We start from the raw sequence: 21,268 nt of genomic DNA, 5'->3' as shown, positions 1-21,268 counted from the left end.
TGAAGACTGCCCCGGCGACCTTCCAGAGGCTGGCTGACCGGCTTCTGGATGGTCTCCAGGACTATGCTTGTGCCTACCTGGATGACATCGCCATCTACAGCGCGACATGGGAAGAGCATCTAAATCACCTAGAGACAGTATTAGACAGGATCCACAAGGCCGGAATCACCCTGAACCCAAACAAGTGTCACGTGGGCAAATCAGAGGTTCAGTATTTAGGGCATTGGGTGGGAAGTGGGAAACAGAGACCAGAACCAGCCAAGATTGAGGCCATAGCCAAATGGCCCACCCCACGCGCTAAAACCCAGGTCATGGCGTTTCTAGGGACAGCGGGGTATTACAGGAAATTCGTTTCCAATTACAGCAGCGTAGCCAAGCCCCTCACTGATCTGACCCGTAAGAACCAACCCCGCCAGGTAACCTGGACCTCAGAATGTGAGGAAGCCTTCCACAAGCTAAAGGACACCCTCACCAATACCCCTGTATTGGCCGCACCCGATCCAACTAAACGTTTCCTTGTACACACAGACGCTTCTATGTTTGGATTGGGGGCAGTACTAAGCCAAGTCGGGCCAGATGGCCAAGAACACCCGGTAGCTTACCTGAGTCGGAAACTACTGCCCCGTGAAGTGAGCTATGCGGCCATCGAGAAGGAGTGCCTGGCAATAGTATGGGCACTCAAAAAGTTACAACCATATTTGTATGGACGACAATTTTCTCTCCTAACGGACCAGAATTCCCTAGTCTGGCTTAATTGGGTCTCCAGAGACAACGCCAGATTACTGCGGTGGGGTTTAGCCCTACAACCTCTGGACTTCACCATCCACTACAGACCCAGCAAACAAAACGGTAACGCCGATGGACTAAGTCGACAAACGGAACTTGTACCAACCCCAAAAACTTCGGTCATCCCCAAACCGATCCGTTAAGGATCAGACTGTGTATGCCGATCGCGTCGCTGAAAAGGGGAGCCGTGTTACAGAACCCCCCAGCACCAAGAATATGTTATGCAGTATATGTATGTATAATAGGTTCCATGTGAAATGCATCAGCCCACAGGCTGCCTCTGGACAAGATATTCTCCTTCTGACCTCCCCCACCTTTGTAATTCCCACAGTAAATATCGGCAGGCTCCGGCCACCTGCGGCTATTGTAATGTATGTCTGGCCTGCTGTTTTTCTATTGGCCTGCCCTCTGTATCTGTGTTATATATTCTGTGTGCTGTGAATAAAGTGTTGTTAGACTGGAAATACGTGGAGAAGCAGTGAGATTTTATATGCACCCATGTAATCAAGGAATTCCAGCCAGCGTCCTTCATTCAGAATCCAGCCAAGGCAGAGTGGACCTCCTGAAACACGGGGTGGTACCTAAAGAGGTACTACAGCACAGTAGACCCTGTTACAATTATATCAAAGCAAACTTGACTTGTGACAAATGTGTCACTGAATATGACTTTTTTTTATTAAATCGGTCAAACTGTAAAAAAGTAGTCACTATCAATTGCCACATTATTTATGACTTTTTAAAAAGTTGCATTTCATAAGGCCACTTGTACACAAAAATTGGTCCGATCATCAGGTAGGGTTTCAGATTTTACCATCTATGTTTTACCAGTGATTCTCTTGTATGGAAAAATTAATAAATTGCAAATCTTTTCCTACATATAACACTGTAAAAACAGACAGCACATGGGTGGCAATGTGCACGGTCATTGATTTTCCCCAATTTCGTAGACTTAGGTAATTTTAATTCATGACTCACATCAAAAGTAGACAGGTCTCTGTATTTTTGTGGACCGTGGGTTCGTAAAAAAACAAACATGTGAATAGCTTCATAGAATAGAATGGTTATGTGTTATAGCCGTGAGAAACAATCACGTATTTGATTTAAGGACGTCTGAATGAGGCCTGAATGTAAAAAAAACTGGCCAAGTGGCAAACAAGGCTAACTTTTCTCTACAATTTTACAAATGGACATACATGGCACAAATTCCACAAAATTTATAGGAAAATAGTAATAAATATGTCACACAACAAATAAAACTATTTTAGAGCAACATGAAACAAAAAGAAATGGAAATACATAGGATTGAGGGCCATATTTCTCACTGTTCTTATGTATTCACACCATATGCGTCTACATGTCACTAAAGGCTTGAGAAAACAGTAACAAAATGTTTAAATTAATTTATTTGAAAAAAAAAAATAATAATAATAATATATAAACAGGGATCTCATTCACAATAGACAGTTGTGTGTTCCACCAACATTAGTCTAATGTATATGGGGGCCTTAAAGAGGATATCCAGAACTTTAGGATAAAAAAGGCATCTTGTTGCTAACAGAGGTAGCTACCTGTCTGTGGTACCCGGCACCGGTCATTGACCGCTCCTGCCAGAGGTTCAGCTACTCCCTGTCAACAGAACAGCAGTTTCTCTTCTTGTTGACAGGGCAGGACTACTGGTGTCATGCTGATTAACAGCTGGCTTCTGCTGCCTAACTGGGGGAAGCCGGCTGTCAATCAGCATGACACCAGTAATCCCGATCTGCCAAGAGGAAGAAAATTGCTTTTCTGTTGATAGGGAGTAGATGAATCTCTGGCAGGAGCCATCAATGACTGTCAAAAGGTGCAACAGGCAGGTAGTTGCCTCTGTTAGCAACTACATGGCTTTTCTATTTTTTTTAAAGTCCCAGATATTCCCTTTAACATGCAGATTAATATTTATATATACACAAACCAAAGGTGTTTCAAGACAAATATTACATGTTCATCTGTCAAATGTCTGACTGCAGGAATTTATAACAATCCCAAGACTAAAAGCAGCCATAGCCCTCTGGTTCCTGGCAGAGTTGACCATATATAATTAAGGTCACAGACTATGGAAACAGCTTTTCATGAAACAGCTATACTTTTATTATTGCTGAAAACTATCCTCCATACATGGAACAGATAATCATCCCTGATCCGTTACATTGAGTAAATACTCTTATGAGTGCAATAAAACTAACATCTCTGTACAGTAAAATAACATGTACTTTACAAGACTAATAATTGGTACATTTTTGCTATGGCTACAAAAAGAGTTCTAAATTAAAGAGGTTGTCCACTTTTTGGACACCCACTTCTCAATCACCATATTTTCTTTACTGTACAATGAAAACAGCTATACTCACTCTGTGGGCACCGATCCAGTGATGTCAGCACCCGTTCTTCAAGGGCTTGCGTGATGTTCTTATGTTACGCGAGCCCTGCAGGCATTCAGCAACTGCTTCACTTTCACTTCTTTGACATCAAAGGGAAAATAAACTCCAAGCAAATGTGGCGCTAAGCACCTACGGATTTTTTGAATGCATCCACTTCCAGTGAAAAATGTTAATAAAAATTCATTTATTTTCTCAAAATAAAATAAAAAAAAAAATTTGTAAAATATGTTTAAAATACAGTACAACGCGTTTCGGCTGCTATTTTTACAGTGCAGCCTTCATCAGGTAGCAAAAAAAACAAAAAGAACAGACATACAATAAGCACTATATGACTTTATAGTGCTTATTGTATGTCTGTTCTTTTTGGGGTTTTTTTGCTACCTGATGAAGGCTGCACTGTAAAAATAGCAGCCGAAACGCGTTGTACTGTATTTTAAAAATATTTTACAAATATATATATATTTTTTTATTTTGAGAAAATAAATGAATTTTTATTAACATTTTTCACTGGAAGTGGATGCATTCAAAAAATCCGTAGGTGCTTAGCGCCACATTTGCTTGGAGTTTATTTTCCCTTTGAATTCGCCACCTATGTGGATCCGAAGCAGGATCAACACATAGTTCTCCAAAGTGAGCTGCACACCTTATTGGATTATCCAACATACGGAGAAGAGTTGCCTAAAGAATTGATTCCTTGAGAATCTCAACGTGCATTTCTTACCGATAGAAGGTGAGCATAACCACAACTAAAATATATATATTTTTTTAACTGTTGGTAAAAACGTATTACGCTCAGAGGAAGCGCCGCACTTGTCTCTTTTTCCCTAAACCAGGGTATTTCTAAAGACTTCTTTGACATCAGGAGGAATTGATATCCAAGGGAAATCTTAGCAGCTGCTCCAATTTCCTCTGGATGTCAGTTTTGTCCCAAGGAAGTTAAAGTGAACCAGTCACTGATTGGCTGCAGGACTCATGTGACAATGTCACGCAAGCCCCGGGAAAACAGACGCAAAGAGGTGGTTACAGCTGTTATTACAAAATCATGGGACAATATGGTAATTGAGAAGAGGTTGTTTGAGTTGTGGGCAAACCTCCAATTTGGAAACTTTAATCACATTAGTTTTGTAATTAGAAACACAAGAAAAGGTGGAAAACTTGTCAAGCATCCGATAACAAGAATATGTAAAATAGATCACTTTATTTGTCCATTCAAATTATTACTTTATTCCACTACAATTTGCTCTCTGGCAACTTGAACTAACTCTGTAAGAGCAGCAAAGCTTTCGAAATCATCTGTAGACAGTCCAAAATTCTGAATCTAAACAGGAAAAAATACAAAATTATAGTTAATTGGAGCAAATGTTACAAAATAATGCAATAACATATTCCATAATGGTTTGTGCCTAAGAAGTAGACATTAGACTTTTCATCAATGTTTATGCTCTTAGGTGCAGAATGCTGATAGTTTAGTTTAAAAGGGAACCTGTCACCTGAATTTGGCGGGACCAGTTTTGGGTCATATGGGCGGGGTTTTCGGGTGTTTGATTCACCCTTTCCTTACCTGCTGGCTGCATGCGGGTAAGGAAAGGGTGAATCAAACACCTGAAAACCCCGCCCATATGACCCAAAACTGGTCCCGCCAAATTCAGGTGACAGGTTCCCTTTAAAGTTGGTCCAAATTCACCTGTCAATTTTTTTTCTCAACTGTAAAAAATGGGATAGCTTTTTAGTAGTGTACTGGATCAGATTTTCATCAGTGTTTGGTCCATTTATCAGTTATTACCATTAGTTTTAATCATTTTTTTCCAGATAAAAAAAAAAAAAAAAACTGAAGGAAATTTCACATCCTTTTAAGTCAGACAGCGAAAAATGACAGCAAACAGAACCCTCGACCTACTGTCTCCTTAGGCCATGTGCACACGTTCAGTATTTTTCGCGTTTTTTTTCACGTTTTTTCGCTATAAAAACATGATAAAAACGCGAAAAAAACGCAAAAAAAACACTAACATATGCCTCCCATTATTTTCAGGGTATTCCACATTTTTTGTGCAAATGTTGCATTTTTTTCCGCGGAAAAAAAAGCAACATGTTCATTAAATTTGCGGAATTGCGGGGATTCCGCACACCTAGGAGTGCATTGATCTGTTTACTTCCCGCACGGGGCTGTGCACACCATGCGGGAAGTAAGCAGATTATGTGCGGTTGGTACCCAGGGTGGAGGAGAGGAGACTCTCCTCCACGGACTGGGCACCATATAATTGGTCAAAAAAAAAATTAAAATAAAAATAGTCATATACTCACCTTCAATGGCCCCCGGAGTCTTCCCGCCTCTCAGCGCTGCATGCTCTCTCTTCCGTTCCTATAGATGCTCTGTGTGAAGGACCTGCGATGACGTCGCTGTCTTGTGATTGGTCGCATGACCGCTCATGTGACCGCTCACGTAACCGCAACGTCATGGAAGGTCCTGCACACACCATCTATAAGAACGGACGCCGCTGAGGAGATCGGCTGTCTGCAGAGGGTGAGTATAACCATTTTTTTAATTATTTTTAACATGATATCTTTTTACTATTGATGCTGCATAAGCAGCATCTATAGTAAAAAGTTGGTCACACTTGTCAAACAGTATGTTTGACAAGTGTGACCAACCTGTCAGTCAGTTTTCCAAGCGATGCTACAGATCGCTTGAAAAACTTTAGCATTCTGCAAGCTAATTACGCTTGCAAAATGCTAAAAAAACGCGAAAAAAATGCAAAAAAAAATAAAATGCGGATTTCTTGCAGAAAATTTCTGCAAGAAATCCTGACGTGTGCACATACCCTTAATCCTGTAGAATGTAAGCCCGCAAGGGCAGGGTCCTCTTCCCTCTGTATCAGTCTGTCATTGTTAGTTTTGTTTACTGTAAGGGTATGTGCACACGATGCAGATTTAAGGCCCCGTCTCACATAGTGATTTACCAACGATCACGACCAGCGATACGACCTGGCCGTGATTGTTGGTAAGTCGTTGTGTGGTCGCTGGGGAGCTGTCACACAGACAGCTCTCTCCAGCGACCAACGATCAGGGGAACGACTTCGGCATTGTTGAAACTGTCTTCAACGATGCCGAAGTCCCCCTGCAGCACCCGGGAAACCAGGGTAAACATCGGGTTACTAAGCGCAGGGCCGCGCTTAGTAACCCGATGTTTACCCTGGTTACCAAAAAAAACAAACAGTACATACTCACCATCTGATGTCCGTCAGGTCCCTTGCCGTCTGCTTCCCGCTCTGACTGAGTGCCGCCGTACAGTGAGAGCAGAGCGCAGCGGTGACGTCACTGCTGTGCTCTCACTGTACGGCGGCACTCAGTCAGAGCAGGAAGCGGACGGCGAGGGACCTGACGGACATCAGATGGTCAGTATGTACTGTTTGTTTTTTTTACATTTACGCTGGTAACCAGGGTAAACATCGGGTTACTAAGCGCGGCCCTGTGCTTAGTAACCCGATGTTTATCCTGGTTACCAGTGAAGACATCGCTGGATCGGTGTCACACACACCGATTCAGCGATGTCAGCGGGACCTCAACGACCAAAAAAAGATCCAGGCCATTCCGACACGACCAGCGATCTCACAGCAGGGGCCGGGTCGCTGGTACGTGTCACACATAGCGAGATCGCTACTGAGGTCGCTGTTGCGTCACAAAACTTGTGACTCAGCAGCGATCTCACTAGCGATCTCGCTATGTGAGACGGGGCCTTTAGTGCAGAAATGGTGCAGAACTGCACTGTGATTTACAGTACAATGTAAAAAAAAAAAGCTGTGCACATGGTGCAGAAAAATCTGCGCAGAAACGCTGCAGATTTCAAAGAAGTGCATGTCACTTCTTTTGTGTGTTTCTGCAGCGTTTCTGCACCCCTCCATTAATAGAAATCTGCAGTGGTAAAATCTGCACAAAAAACGCATAAAAAAAAAAGCACAAAAAAATGCACCTGCGGATTCTGCCAGGAGATGCAGATTTAGTGCAGAAAATTCTGCACCACATTTCCTACGTGTGCACATAGCCTAAGTGATATTTGTATTTTGATGTAACCCCATCTAGTGTACAACACCATGGAATCAATGGTGCTATATAAATAAATAATAATAATAGTTAAGACGACATCAGAACGTGTGCTGCCCCTAGAATATAGTGTGCGATCAGTGAAAAACAATGATGGCACCCATGGACAAAGACTGACATATGAATGAGCTCTTAGAGCTTGATCAAGCAAGTGTATTTTTGGTCTGTGTGCTATCTGTGCTTGCAACAGAACTCGCAGACAGGATACAGACCTGCTATATCCTAATAATATATAAGGATAATAATATATAGCTTATATATTGTTGCACAAAAAGTGAATTTCCACCTGGACTGTTCTTGTGGGAAAAAAAAATTGCAATAATTATTCTTTCTATAGGGCCAACATATTCCAGGGCACTTTACAATTCAGAGGCTACTTGTAGAAACAAGATAAGACATTACTGAGCAACACTTAATACAAACATACCAGGAGGAGTGAGGGCCCTGCTCGCAGGCTTACAATCTATGGAAATAGGGGACCATAAAGGGTAAAAATAAAGAAGTGCTTGTCGTGTAATGTCCAGCCATCAGTGTAATTAATAGGGCAAAAAGGAGGGGACTAAAATCCTCCAAAAATTCAAGAATGAATACATCACAAAGGGACTGCAGTGCTTACCTGTCCAGGTACCTGAGCTAGTGCACTCCCAGGATGCAGCAAGCCCATGTGATAACAATACAGGGGCAAAATACTGATGAGGCAGCCTCTCACAGCCTACCAACACATGGAGGGGGTGATTGCTTACTGTTAGATTGCACAAAAGAGGCTTGTATAGGGCGATGGTAATGCACAGTACATGGTTTTCAGCCTATTAGTGACGCCTGTACTATTAGATCAGGCGGGCCGCCCAGCACTATCTAAATGCATCCCATGAGGGCACACACAACATAGTTTACAAGACCAAAAGTACTGAGCCTGGCTGCACCCTGAAAAATGAAGAGCAAAAAACATATATATAAAGCAATCATCCCCTCCATGAGTTGGTAGGCTGTGAGTGGCTGTCTCACCAGTGTTTTGCACCTGTATTGCCGCCATCTTTATCACATGGGCTTGCTGCATCCTGGGAGCGCACTAGTTCAGAGACCTGGACAGGGAAGCAATGAGGCCCCTCTGTGCTGTATTAATAAATAGGGCATTCATATAACGCTGCATGAACCAGTCACCAGCCAGTACATGTACAAGCACAGATACAAGGTACTATTGAGTGCATGGAAAAGCGAAGCGGGAATAGGGAATGTTTTACGGCAGACAGCTCCATTACCGGTGTGCAGTGCAGATAAACACACGCAGACAAAACGTATGGACATCTGGCCTCAAATGAAGATTGATGGCAGAGGTGTGTGTCAGGCCTCCACCATTCTGATACTGATTACATATCTGCGAGAAAAAGGTCATCAGCATCTTAAGTCCGAAAACCAGCATTATAGAGTTACCATATAATGTATGGCTGTTCCAGGTCTCCCATAGAGGGAGCAGCTATGTTTGTCCCCTTTACAAGTTGCCATTTCACATGGCCGTAAGAAAAACAAATGTAGAAATATTATAGGAGATCAGATTTAGGTCGTTTTTTGAAAATTTGATTTAATGTGCTTTGAAGTACTGATGTAAAATATAATCTGCATACCTGATTTGCAAAATATTCCACGTCAAGCGCTAACTGTAGACGGATTTTGTTGTCATCGCTGATCCCACCATTAGTAGTATTACTGGGCATTGCAGTTTTCCGTGCTTGTTTGAGTCTTTTCAGACTTTCCTCCATTTTCTTAACAGAACTGAGAACATCAGACACAGTCTCGTAATACCTGTAGGGCACAGGTGATCCATTTTAAGGTAATACCATATCAGAACAGACAGCAGAATGTTCAACAAACCAGTTTGTGTGAAAAGTATGCATATAAAGATATTTTCAGGGGGCTGGTAGATATTGAGTTAACTAAAAGTATTCCTTCAAGTAGACCCAAAATATTGAAGATTTTTTTTTTTACATATTACAATCTGTATTAAAAATAGAAAACAGAAATCTTGCAATTTTCACACTGGCTTTTTTAGACTCTTAACTTCCAGTTTCAGGAAATAACATGTACATAGCCCCAACCCTATCTTTTGCATTCAAGTATCTAATGAGCCTGTGCAAAGGTGAAGGGAGGGGGAGAAGGTCAGCTGTGATATCGCATATGGTGAATACTTTGTTATTAGCTATATACAATGCCTACAAGTAGTATTCAACCCCCTGCAGATTTAGCAGGTTTAATAAGATGCAAATAAGTTAGAGCCTTCAAACTTCAAACAAGAGCAGGATTTATTAACAGATGCATAAATCTTACAAACCAAAAAGTTTTGTTGCTCAGTTAAATTTTTATAAATTTTAAACATAAAAGTGTGGGTCAATTATTATTCAATCCCTAGGTTTAATATTTTGTGGAATAACCTTTGTTTGCAATTACAGCTAATAATCGTCTTTTCTAAGACCTGATCAGGCCGGCACAGGTCTCTGGAGTTATCTTGGCCCACTCCTCCATGCAGATCTTCTCCAAGTTATCTAGGTTCTTTGGGTGTCTCATGTGGACTTTAATCTTGAGCTCCTTCCACAAGTTTTCAATTGGGTTAAGGTCAGGAGACTGACTAGGCCACTGCAACACCTTGATTTTTTGCCTCTTGAACCAGGCCTTGGTTTTCTTGGCTGTGTGCTTTGGGTCGTTGTCTTGTTGGAAGATGAAATGACGACCCATCTTAAGATCCTTGATGGAGGAGCGGAGGTTCTTGGCCAAAATCTCCAGGTAGGCCATGCTATCCATCTTCCCATGGATGCGGACCAGATGGCCAGGCCCCTTGGCTGAGAAACAGCCCCACAGCATGATGCTGCCACCACCATGCTTGACTGTAGGGATGGTATTCTTGGGGTCGTATGCAGTGCCATCCAGTCTCGATCTTGGTCTCATCAGACCAGAGAACCTTGAACCAGTCAGTCTCAGAGTCCTCCAAGTGATCATGAGCAAACTGTAGACGAGCCTTGATATGACGCTTTGAAAGTAAAGGTACCTTACGGGCTCGTCTGGAACGGAGACCATTGCGGTGGAGTACGTTACTTATGGTATTGACTGAAACCAATGTCCCCACTGCCATGAGATCTTCCCGGAGCTCCTTCCTTGTTGTCCTTGGGTTAGCCTTGACTCTTCGGACAAGCCTGGCCTCGGCACGGGAGGAAACTTTCAAAGGCTGTCCAGGCCATGGAAGGCTAACAGTAGTTCCATAAGCCTTCCACTTCCGGATGATGCTCCCAACAGTGGAGACAGGTAGGCCCAACTCCTTGGAAAGGGTTTTGTACCCCTTGCCAGCCTTGTGACCCTCCACGATCTTGTCTCTGATGGCCTTGGAATGCTCCTTTGTCTTTCCCATGTTGACCATGTATGAGTGCTGTTCACAAGTTTGGGGAGGGTCTTAAATAGTCAGAAAAGGCTGGAAAAAGAGATACCGTATATACTCGAGTATAAGCCGACCCGAGTATAAGCCGACCCCCCTAATTTTGCCACAAAAAACTGGGAAAACTTATTGACTCGAGTATAAGCCTAGGGTGGAAAATGCAGCAGCTACCGGTGAATTTCAAAAATAAAAATAGATGCTCCATACCATTCATTATTGCCCCATAGATGCTCCATATAAAGCTGTGCCATATACAGTCATATGAAAAAGTTTGGGCACCCCTATTAATCTTAAGCTTAATGTTTTATAAAAATTGTTTTTTTGCAACAGCTATTTCAGTTTCATATATCTAATAACTGTTGGACACAGTAATGTTTCTGCCTTGAAATGAGGTTTATTGTACTAACAGAAAATGTGCAATCTGCATTCAAACTAAATTTGACAGGTGCATAAGTATGGGCACCCTTATCATTTTCTTGTTTTAAATACTCCTACCTACTTTTTACTGACTTACTAAAGAACTTTTTTTGGTTTTGTAGCCTCATTGAGCTTTGAACTTTATAGCTAGGTGTATGCAATCATGAGAAAAGCTACTAAAAGTGGCCACTTGCAAGTTGTTCTCCTGTTTGAATCTTCTCTGAAGAGTGGCATCATGTGCTCCTCAAAACAACTGTCAAATTATCTGAAAACAAAGATTATTCAACATAGTTGTTCAGGGGAAGGATACAAAAAGCTGTCTAAGAGATTTAACCTGTCAATTTCCACTGTGAGGAACATAGTAAGGAAATGGAAGAACACAGGTACAGTTCTTGTTAAGGCCAGAAGTGGCAGGCCAAGAAAAACATCAGAAAGCCAGAGAAGAAGAATGGTGAGATCAGTCAAGGACAATCCTCAGACCACCTCCAGAGAGCTGCAGCATCAACTTGCTGCAGATGGTGTCACTGTGCATCGGTCAACTATACAACGCACTTTGCACAAGGAGAAGCTGTATGGGAGAGTGATGGGAAAGAAGCCGTTTCTGCAAGCACGCCACAAACAGAGTCGGCTGAGGTATGCAAACGCACATTTGGAGAAGCCAATTTATTTTTGGAAGAAGGTCCTGTGGACTGATGAAACCAAGATTGAGTTGTTTGGTAATACAAAAAGGCGTTATGCATGGCGGCAAAAAAACACAGTGCGTTGTATAGTTGACCGATGCACAGTGACACCATCTGCAGCAAGTTGATGCTGCAGCTCTCTGGAGGTGGTCTGAGGATTGTCCTTGACTGATCTCACCATTCTTCTTCTCTGCCTTTCTGATGTTTTTCTTGGCCTGCCACTTCTGGCCTTAACAAGAACTGTACCTGTGTTCTTCCATTTCCTTACTATGTTCCTCACAGTGGAAATTGACAGGTTAAATCTCTGAGACAGCTTTTTGTATCCTTCCCCTGAACAACTATGTTGAATAATCTTTGTTTTCAGATCATTTGACAGTTGTTTTGAGGAGCCCATGATGCCACTCTTCAGAGGAGATTCAAACAGGAGAACAACTTGCAAGTGGCCACTTTAAGTAGCTTTTCTCATGATTGCATACACCTAGCTATGAAGTTCAAAGCTCAATGAGGTTACAAAACCAAAAAAAAGTGCTTTAGTAAGTCAGTAAAAAGTAGGTAGGAGTATTTAAAACAAGAAAATGATAAGGGTGCCCATACTTATGCACCTGTCAAATTTAGTTTGAATGCAGATTGCACATTTTCTGTTAGTACAATAAACCTCGTTTCAAGGCAGAAACATTACTGTGTCCAACAGTTATTAGATATATGAAACTGAAATAGCTGTTGCAAAAAAAACAATTTTTATAAAACATTTAGCTTAAGATTAATAGGGGTGCCCAAACTTTTTCATATGACTGTATAATGCTCCATACCATTGATTATTGCCCCATATATTATCCATATATAGCTGTGCCATATAGAATGCTCTGCACCGTTCATTATGGCCCCATAGATGCTCCATATAAAGCTGTGCCCCATATACAATGCTCTGCACCGTTCATTATGGCCCTATAGATGCTCCATATAAGTTGTGCCATATATGCTCTGCACCGTTCAGTTTGGCCCCATAGATGCTCCTTATAAAGCTGTGCCATATATAATGCTCTGCACCGTTCATTATGGCCCCATAGATGCTCCATATAAAGCTGTGCCATATATAATGCTCTGCACCGTTCAGTATGGCCCCATAGATGCTCCTTATAAAGCTGTGCCCCATATACAATGCTCTGCACCGTTCATTATGGCCCTATAGATGCTCCATATAAAGCTGTGCCATATATGCTCTGCACCGTTCAGTTTGGCCCCATAGATGCTCATTATAAAGATGTGGCATATATAATGCTCTGCACCGTTCATTATGGCCCTATAGATGCTCCATATAAAGCTGTGCCCTATATGCTCTGCACCGTTCAGTTTGGCCCCATAGATGCTCCACATAAATCTGTGCCATATATAACGCTGCTGCTGCAATAAAAAAAACAAAACACATACTCACCTCTCTTGCTTGCAGCTCCCCAGCGTCCGGTCCCGGCGTCTCTCCGCACTGACTGATCAGGCAGAGGGCGGCGCGCACACTATATGCGTCATCGCGCCCTCTGACCTGAACAGTCAGAGCGGAGAGACGCCGGGAAGACAGAGCGGCGCCCGGCGTGTGGATCGTGGACAGGTAAATATGCGATACTTACCTGCTCCCGGCGTCCCGCTCCTTCCCCCGGGCTGGTCTCCGGGTGCCGCAGCCTCTTCCTCTATCAGCGGTCACCGGCACCGCTGATTAGAGAAATGAATATTCATTTCTCTAATGAGCGGTCCCACGTGACCGCTGTACAGGGGAAGAGCTGCGGCACGGGCAGGGGGAGCGTCAGGATCGCCGGGACTAGGTAAGTATGCCTCAGCGCTCTCTCCCCCTCACCCGCCGACCCTGCCACAGACTGTGACTCGAGTATAAGCCGAGAGGGGCACTTTCAGCCCAAAAATTTGGGCTGAAAATCTCGGCTTATAATCGAGTATATACGGTAATTAATCCAAACATGTGAAGCTCATTGTTCTTTGTGCCTGAACTACTTCTTAATACTTTAGGGGAACCAAACAGAATTCTGGTGGGTTGAGGGGTTGAATAATAAATGACCCTCTGAAAAGACTTTTCCCAATTTAAAAAAAAAAAAAATAAACAAAGAAATAACATTCTTTTTTGCTGCAGTGCATTTCACACTTCCAGGCTGATCTACAGTCCAAATGTCACAATGCCAAGTTAATTCCAAATGTGTAAACCTGCTAAATCTGCAGGGGGTTGAATACTACTTGTAGGCACTGTATATGGTCATCACGCCAATAAGAAGCCTTGCTGAAAACTCCTCCCGAAAGAAAAGGGAGAGTCTAAAAAACAGCCCTAGTGGCTTGTGTTAACACGGAAATATAACTTTTTTTTTTTTTAAATATTGGGATATAAAAAAAATTATATAAAAGTGCTGATTTCTATAACAAAAAAGAAGAAGCAAATGTAATAAAAATCTGATTTAAATAGCTAATTTTCTTATGATGGCTTCCCTTTAACCCCTTTCTGACCTCGGACGGGATAGTACGTCCGAAGTCAGAAGCCCCTCTTTGATGCGGGCTCCGGCGGTGAGCCCGCATCAAAGCCGGGACATGTCAGCTGTTTTGAACAGCTGACATGTGCCCGTAATAGGCGCGGGCAGAATCGCGATCTGCCCGCGCCTATTAACTAGTTAAATGCTGCTGTCAAACGCAGACAGCGGCATTTAACTACCGCATCCGGCCAGAAATGACGGCATCGCCGACCCCCGTCACATGAGGAACGGCGATGCTTCAGTATTGTAACCATAGAGGTCCTTGAGACCTCTATTGTTACAGATCCCCAGCAGCTGTGAGCGCCACCCTGTGGTCGGCGCTCACAGCACACCTGATTTTCTGCTACATAGCAGCGAACATCAGATCGCTGCTATGTAGCAGAGCCGATCGTGCTGTGCCTGCTTCTAGCCTCTCATGGAGGCTATTGAAGCATGGCAAAAGTAAAAAAAAAAAAAGTGAAAAAAAGTGAAAAAAATAAAAAATATATAAAAGTTTAAATCACCCCCCTTTCGCCCCAATCAAAATAAATCAATAAAAAAAAAAAATCAAACCTACACATATTTGGTATGGCCGCGTTCAGAATCGCCTGATCTATCAATAAAAAAAAGCATTAACCTGATCGCTAAACAGCGTAGCGAGAAAAAAATTTGAAACGCCAGAATTACATTTTTTGGATTACTGCACTTTATTTTGCAATTTCACTGCACTTGGAATTTTTTTCCCGTTTTCTAGTACACGACATGCTAAAATCAATGATGTCATTCAAAACTACAACTCGTCCCGCAAAAAAGAAGCCCTCACATGGCCAAATTGACGGAAAAATAAAAAAGTTATGGCTCTGGGAAGGAGGGGAGTGAAAAACGAACACGGAAAAACTAAAAATCCCAAGGTCATGAAGGGGTTAAGTAAAACAGAGACCGCAAATGTTCTCTGAGATCTTAATGACTGGTGACATGCCTTTTCACGGTGGTCATTAAGTGACTTTACCGTTATGAAAAAGCAATGCTGAAGATAAGTGGATAGCCCACTCCAATAGGCAAAAATGCAGCAGGAGTTGGCTGTTTCGGAACTGATCAGAGCCAATTAACTCCTTAGATGCCACTGTCAATAGTGACAGCATTATCTATATGGTGTAAGATGGCCGCCGGACAGGTCCTTGAGGGGAGATATGCATTATGGAGGTTAGTAGCATCGGTGATGTGAGCTCGGAAAGCACGCTCCAGCACATATAGTGCCAAGAGAGTTATTAAGGCATTCCAGGGCTGGGTTTAAAAAGCTGACAAAAGAGATGGGTGGGAATGACTGCTCACAAATCCCACCCTGGAGGCGTGGTATGGCAGATAAAATGGAGACCGAGTGTCTCATTCAGTGTCTGTGACTGGAGGTGTGGAGGCCACCACTGTGTTTGCTAAAGACACTGACCTGAGCGGGCGGCCGCAGTACTAGATGGACTGGTTATTTTCTGTTTGGGTTCACTTTGTGTCGGAGAAGGCTCTCTTTTGTTTATGCTTAAGCAGGTTTATAAAGTCAATAAACCTGACTAGACATTTTTATGAAAACTGCTTCCTGTGCCTACCTCAACCGCAGCCGAGTGAGTACAGACCTCCACAATGGTTAGAAGAGGGAGAGGATCCCGCTAACACCATCTGCTGTAAGCAGTGAAGAGCCGGTGAAGAACTGACACGAGAAGGAGACTAGCATTCAAAGTAAAAAATAGACATGGGCCACAGGGAGGGTTAGTAGAAGAAAAAAAAAGTAAAAAACACAAAAGTTAAATAAAATGTCTAAAAATGTAAAAACAAACAAAAAAACCCACAAAAAGCTGTTTTGCTACTAAAATTGCAGCTGGTACCAATGACAAAGTTAGAGGGAGATGGAAGGTCTTTTAAAATGATTACAGGGAACTGGCAGAGAAGCTGAAGGCCACGACCTCCAAGGTGGTGTTTTCAGAAATACTGCCAGTGCCCCGAGAATCACTGGAAAGATAGCGGGAGCTTAGGGAGATAAGTGGCTCAGAAATTGGTGCAGGAAGGAAGGGTTTGAGTTCATGGAGAACTGGGTCGACTTCTCTGTCGGCTACAGGCGCAATGGTAGGGATGGGCTGCAGTGCTTAGGGAAAAAAAACGGTCAGACGGATGGAGGAGATTTTAAACTAGGATCTGGTAGAAGGGAGGGTGTTAAAAAGGGGATAGATAAAAGTAGACAGAGAGCGAGACCGTAAGGGTCAATCAGGATGTGGTGGTGGTGGGGGTGGTGGTGGGGGGGGGGGTTATTGGCTCATGCAAGGAACTTATGAAGGTGAGAAGGAGTAATAAATGTGCTAACAGTATTAAATGTCTGCTGGCAAATGCAAGAAATCTTGAAAACAAAATTAATGAACTGGAGACTTATGTCAGCCACAGAATACGATGTGGTGGGCATTATGGAAACCTGGCTGGATGAGAAACGTAGACACTACATTTATAAACAACAGGAAAGACAGAAAAGGTGAAGGGGTGTGTATTTTTACTAAATCCAACTCAAGACCTGTGCTCAATGATGATATTGGGGGGAGTTGTAACAATGTACAGGCAGTGTGGGTAAATGTACATGGGGATGGCAATAATGGAAAGCTGCTAATTGGAGTTTGCTACACGCCTCCTAATATAAGAGAAAAATAGACCACAAAATATATTACACAATTTCTCCTGAGCACACGGATATCCCATATGTGCTTATAAATTAATTTTGAGGCACAGTGCAAAGCTCAGAAGGAAAGAAGCGCCATATTGTAGTGCACATTTTACTGGAATGGTTTCAGGGTGCCATGTCACATTGGCAGAGCCTCTCAGGTGCCAGAAGAGCTGAACCCCCTCCATAAGTCATCTCATTTTACACCTCTCAATGAATTGATGTAGGGGTGCAGTGAGCATGTTGATACCACATGTGCCGCACAGAATTTTATACCTTTGGGCAATGAATAATTACATTTTTACCATAAAAATGTTGTTTTAGCCCGTTATTTTACATTTTAACATTGGGAAATGGGTAAAAAAGGTACCAAAAATTGTCTCACAATTGCTGCTGAACATGGTCATAACCCATAAGCCTCTGAATGACATGATTAAGATAAAACTCCAGAGGAATCCATTCATAAGGGCAGAAGTGCACAAAACTGGCTGACCGCGCTTTTATGCATGCTTACAAAGACGGACACCGCTGGATCATAGGCCAGACGGCATCCACAGGGTCTCCATCTGCCTCGTTAAGGAGAATTTTCTGCAGGGGTTTCCATCTGAATCACGTGTTTCAGAGATTTACCCAGAAACCCAAGTGTAAGCACTCAGCGCAGACGCAGGATAAATGTGCGACAAGCCTTACTACGATCTCTGGGAGGTAAAATTAACAAATGAACAGCAGGTGAAGAATTGGTTTTAATTTTCACGCCGTTCCTTGTGCAGTATAAGTGATTAGGCGACTTTATTCTTCGGGTCGGTGCGATTACAGCGATACCAGATTTATATTTTTTTACTAGCTGTTTCCAGCCAGCTAACGCTCGGCATGCTCATTGCTATCTAATTAACGCTGCTAGTGATTAAACTAAAGTAAATAATGACAACATTCAATAGTGCTTACGCACGTGGTAAATTAACTTAAAATGAAGTTAATAACAATAATAATTAAAAATCGGAATAATACTAATACATTTTATTCACAGTGTAAAATCAAAAGCAAACTGGATTTGTGTGGTAATGTGTGGGGACAGAGCCTCGTGTGGTAATGTGTGGGGACGCAGCCTCGTGTGGTAATGTGTGAGGACGGAGCCTCGTGTGGTAATGTGTGGGGACGGAGCCTCGTGTGGTAATGTGTGGGGACGCAGCCTCATGTGGTAATGTGTGAGGACGGAGCCTCGTGTGGTAATGTGTGGGGACAGAGCCTCGTGTGGTAATGTGTGAGGACGGAGCCTCGTGTGGTAATGTGTGGGGACGGAGCCTCGTGTGGTAATGTGTGGGGACGCAGCCTCATGTGGTAATGTGTGAGGACGGAGCCTCGTGTGGTAATGTGTGAGGACGGAGCCTCGTGTGGTAATGTGTGGGGACGGAGCCTCGTGTGGTAATGTGTGGGGACGGAGCCTCGTGTGGTAATGTGTGGGGACAGAGCCTCGTGTGGTAATGTGTGAGGACGGAGCCTCGTGTGGTAATGTGTGGGGACGGAGCCTCGTGTGGTAATGTGTGGGGACGCAGCCTCATGTGGTAATGTGTGAGGACGGAGCCTCGTGTGGTAATGTGTGGGGACGGAGCCTCGTGTGGTAATGTGTGGGGACGCAGCCTCATGTGGTAATGTGTGAGGACGGAGCCTCGTGTGGTAATGTGTGGGGACAGAGCCTCGTGTGGTAATGTGTGAGGACGGAGCCTCGTGTGGTAATGTGTGGGGACGGAGCCTCGTGTGGTAATGTGTGAGGATGGAGCCTCGTGTGGTAATGTGTGGGGACAGAGCCTCGTGTGGTAATGTGTGGGGACGCAGCCTCATGTGGTAATGTGTGAGGACGGAGCCTCGTGTGGTAATGTGTGGGGACGGAGCCTCGTGTGGTAATGTGGAGGGACAGAGCCTCGTGTGGTAATGTGGAGGGGGGCGGGATTGTGTGTGGTAATGTGATGGGGAGGCGGGATTGTGTGTGGTAATGTGTTGGGGGGGCGGGATTGTGTGTGGTAATCTAGTGGGGGGCGGGATTGTGTGTGGTAATGTGGTGGGGGGGCGGGATTGTGTGTGGTAATATGGTGGGGGGGCGGGATTGTGTGTGGTAATGTGGTGGGGGGGTGGGATTGTGTGTGGTAATGTAGTGTGGGGGGCGGGATTGTGTGTGGTAATGTACTGGGGGGGCCGGATTGTGTGTGGTAATGTAGTGGGGGGCGGGATTGTGTGTGGTAATGTGGTGGGGGCAGGATTGTGTGTAATAATGGTGTGGGTGGCGGGATTATGTGTGGTGATGTGGTGAGGGGCAGAGCTACTGTGCAGGGGGCGGGATTAGCGAGTAATCACGATGCCTCATATATATAGATGTTTGGCAGCTGTCACACTAAAAGAAGCTCATTTTTGCAAAACAGTTTTTGCATCGCCATATTTTGAGAGCTATAAATTTTCCAGATTTCTGCCAACAGTCATGTTAAGGCTTGTTTTTGCAGGACGAGTTGACGTTTTTATTGATACATACATTTTTTGATCGCTTTTTATTCCAATTTTTTGGAGGCAGAATTAACAAAAAACAACAATTCAGAGGTTTTTTCCGATGTTGTTCGCCATGTGGTAAAAGTGATAAGGCAGCTTTGTTCTTCGGGTCGGTATGATTACAGCGATACCACATTTATATAATTGTTTAATGTTTTGCGCTTTTACATAAACACAATTTTATATAAAAAATTGTTTTTTTGCACTGCTGTATTCTGAGAGCTATAGCTTTATTTTTTGACTGATGGAACTGTATGGCGGCTTGTTTTTTGAGGGACAACATGACATTTTCAGCTATACCATTTTTATTTACATTCAACTTTTTACTTGCATTTTTTTCCACTTTTCATTCAGCAGTATGATGAAAAAGCAAAAAAAAAATGTCCACTATTTATTTTTACTGTGTTCACTAAAGTGAACTAGTGGGATATTATTATAGGTCATTTCGTTCTGGAAGCGGCAATACCAAATATGTGTACTTTGTTTATTTTTGTTTTTACATAAATATATGTGTTTATTGTGTTTATTGCATTAATATTATTTTCATTTGTTTTGTTCTTTATTTTGTGATTTTTTTTTTTTTAATATATTTTTTTTCTACCTGGTCCCAGGATGGGACATCAACATTCCCTGCCCGGATTGCTGATCTAATACTCTGCAATGCTTTTGCAGACCGTCGCACATAGGGAGGAGACCAGTCAGGTCCTGCTCTCTATATATTCATTCTAGAGAGACGTTATGTTTGTATTAGTTTCTCCATTTGATGGCAGTAGAGTATAAGAGACAGTCAATGGTGCTGGTGAAGTGGAGAATGGTTATGCTATTATGTATGGTACCTGCCCACAATAGCAGCAGCATCTTGGACGCAGCGTAAGTAAACACTGCGTTGTACAGCACAAACGCATGGATGGAATTTATCGAAATCCCATGCCCACTGTGCTTCTATTTGACATGGCGTAAACTCAACCATGGCGCGGCTTAACGAGCTGCAGCATGTCAATTTCTGCTGTGGAGACGCTAGTCTCTGCAACGGAAATTAACACAATAGATATGTATTGGATGCAGTACATCCGCATTGTTCACTGAACACATGCAGATTTACCTGTGTGATTAGAACATAGTGCTTTGGACGCAACGAAAATAAGCTGAGGCCAAAGCGCTGATACTTCCTGATCGTGGGAACATAGCCTAAAGTAGGGGTGGGGAACCTCAGGCCCCAGGGCCATTTACGGCCCCTTGATGACCTTTGATCAGGCCCCCCCGAGCAGATTCTCAGGTACCGCATTCTTGGGCAGGGAGGTGTATTTTGATTACAACCAGCTCACTAATTTCTTCTTGCTCTGTTAGCGCACACACACACACACACACGCAGTGTTCACTACTGAACACTGAAGGGCATTCAATGAAAGATTACGTCCTGACACCAGTGCCAGAGTCAGGATGTACTTTGTGGGCGGAGTTTGTACGGCCCCCGAAGGATGGTATAAATATCCAAAAGGTCCTTGGCAGAAAAAACGATTCCCCACCCCTGGCAGAAAAAAAGATTCCCCACCCCTGGCCTAAAGGGTTATCTTCAGCCAAAGATGATAAAGACAAAAAATTGGGCCAGTGATCGCCAAGAATAAGGTCCTTGTAATAAGATCCTTGATTCTTCAAGGGAAAGCAGGCTTGCTGTAGATGAATAAGTGGTTACACGTCTAAGTTACCATAAAACATTCAGTTAG

The 21,268-nt window shown here is 43.2% G+C and overlaps 1 protein-coding gene across 1 annotated transcript in view; it reads right to left on the bottom strand.

The window, feature by feature from the left end:
• Positions 1-4,384: 4,384 nt before the first annotated feature.
• The window catches only part of COG2 (component of oligomeric golgi complex 2), a 90,594-nt gene continuing 73,710 nt past the window's right edge, over positions 4,385-21,268 (bottom strand). Inside the window, exons 17-18 of the mRNA XM_077289117.1 lie at positions 8,924-9,101; positions 4,385-4,521 (exon numbers count right to left, since the gene is read on the bottom strand). Coding sequence (XP_077145232.1) covers positions 4,426-4,521; positions 8,924-9,101 — 274 coding nt within the window. The 3' untranslated portion in view covers positions 4,385-4,425. The remainder of the gene's footprint in view (positions 4,522-8,923; positions 9,102-21,268) is intronic.

This window comes from Ranitomeya variabilis, chromosome 2 (genome assembly GCF_051348905.1).
Source record: "Ranitomeya variabilis isolate aRanVar5 chromosome 2, aRanVar5.hap1, whole genome shotgun sequence".
NCBI classification, from domain to species: domain Eukaryota; kingdom Metazoa; phylum Chordata; class Amphibia; order Anura; family Dendrobatidae; genus Ranitomeya; species Ranitomeya variabilis.
Note: the sequence above shows the minus strand (reverse complement) of the source record. Positions and strands in the feature narration are given on the sequence as shown.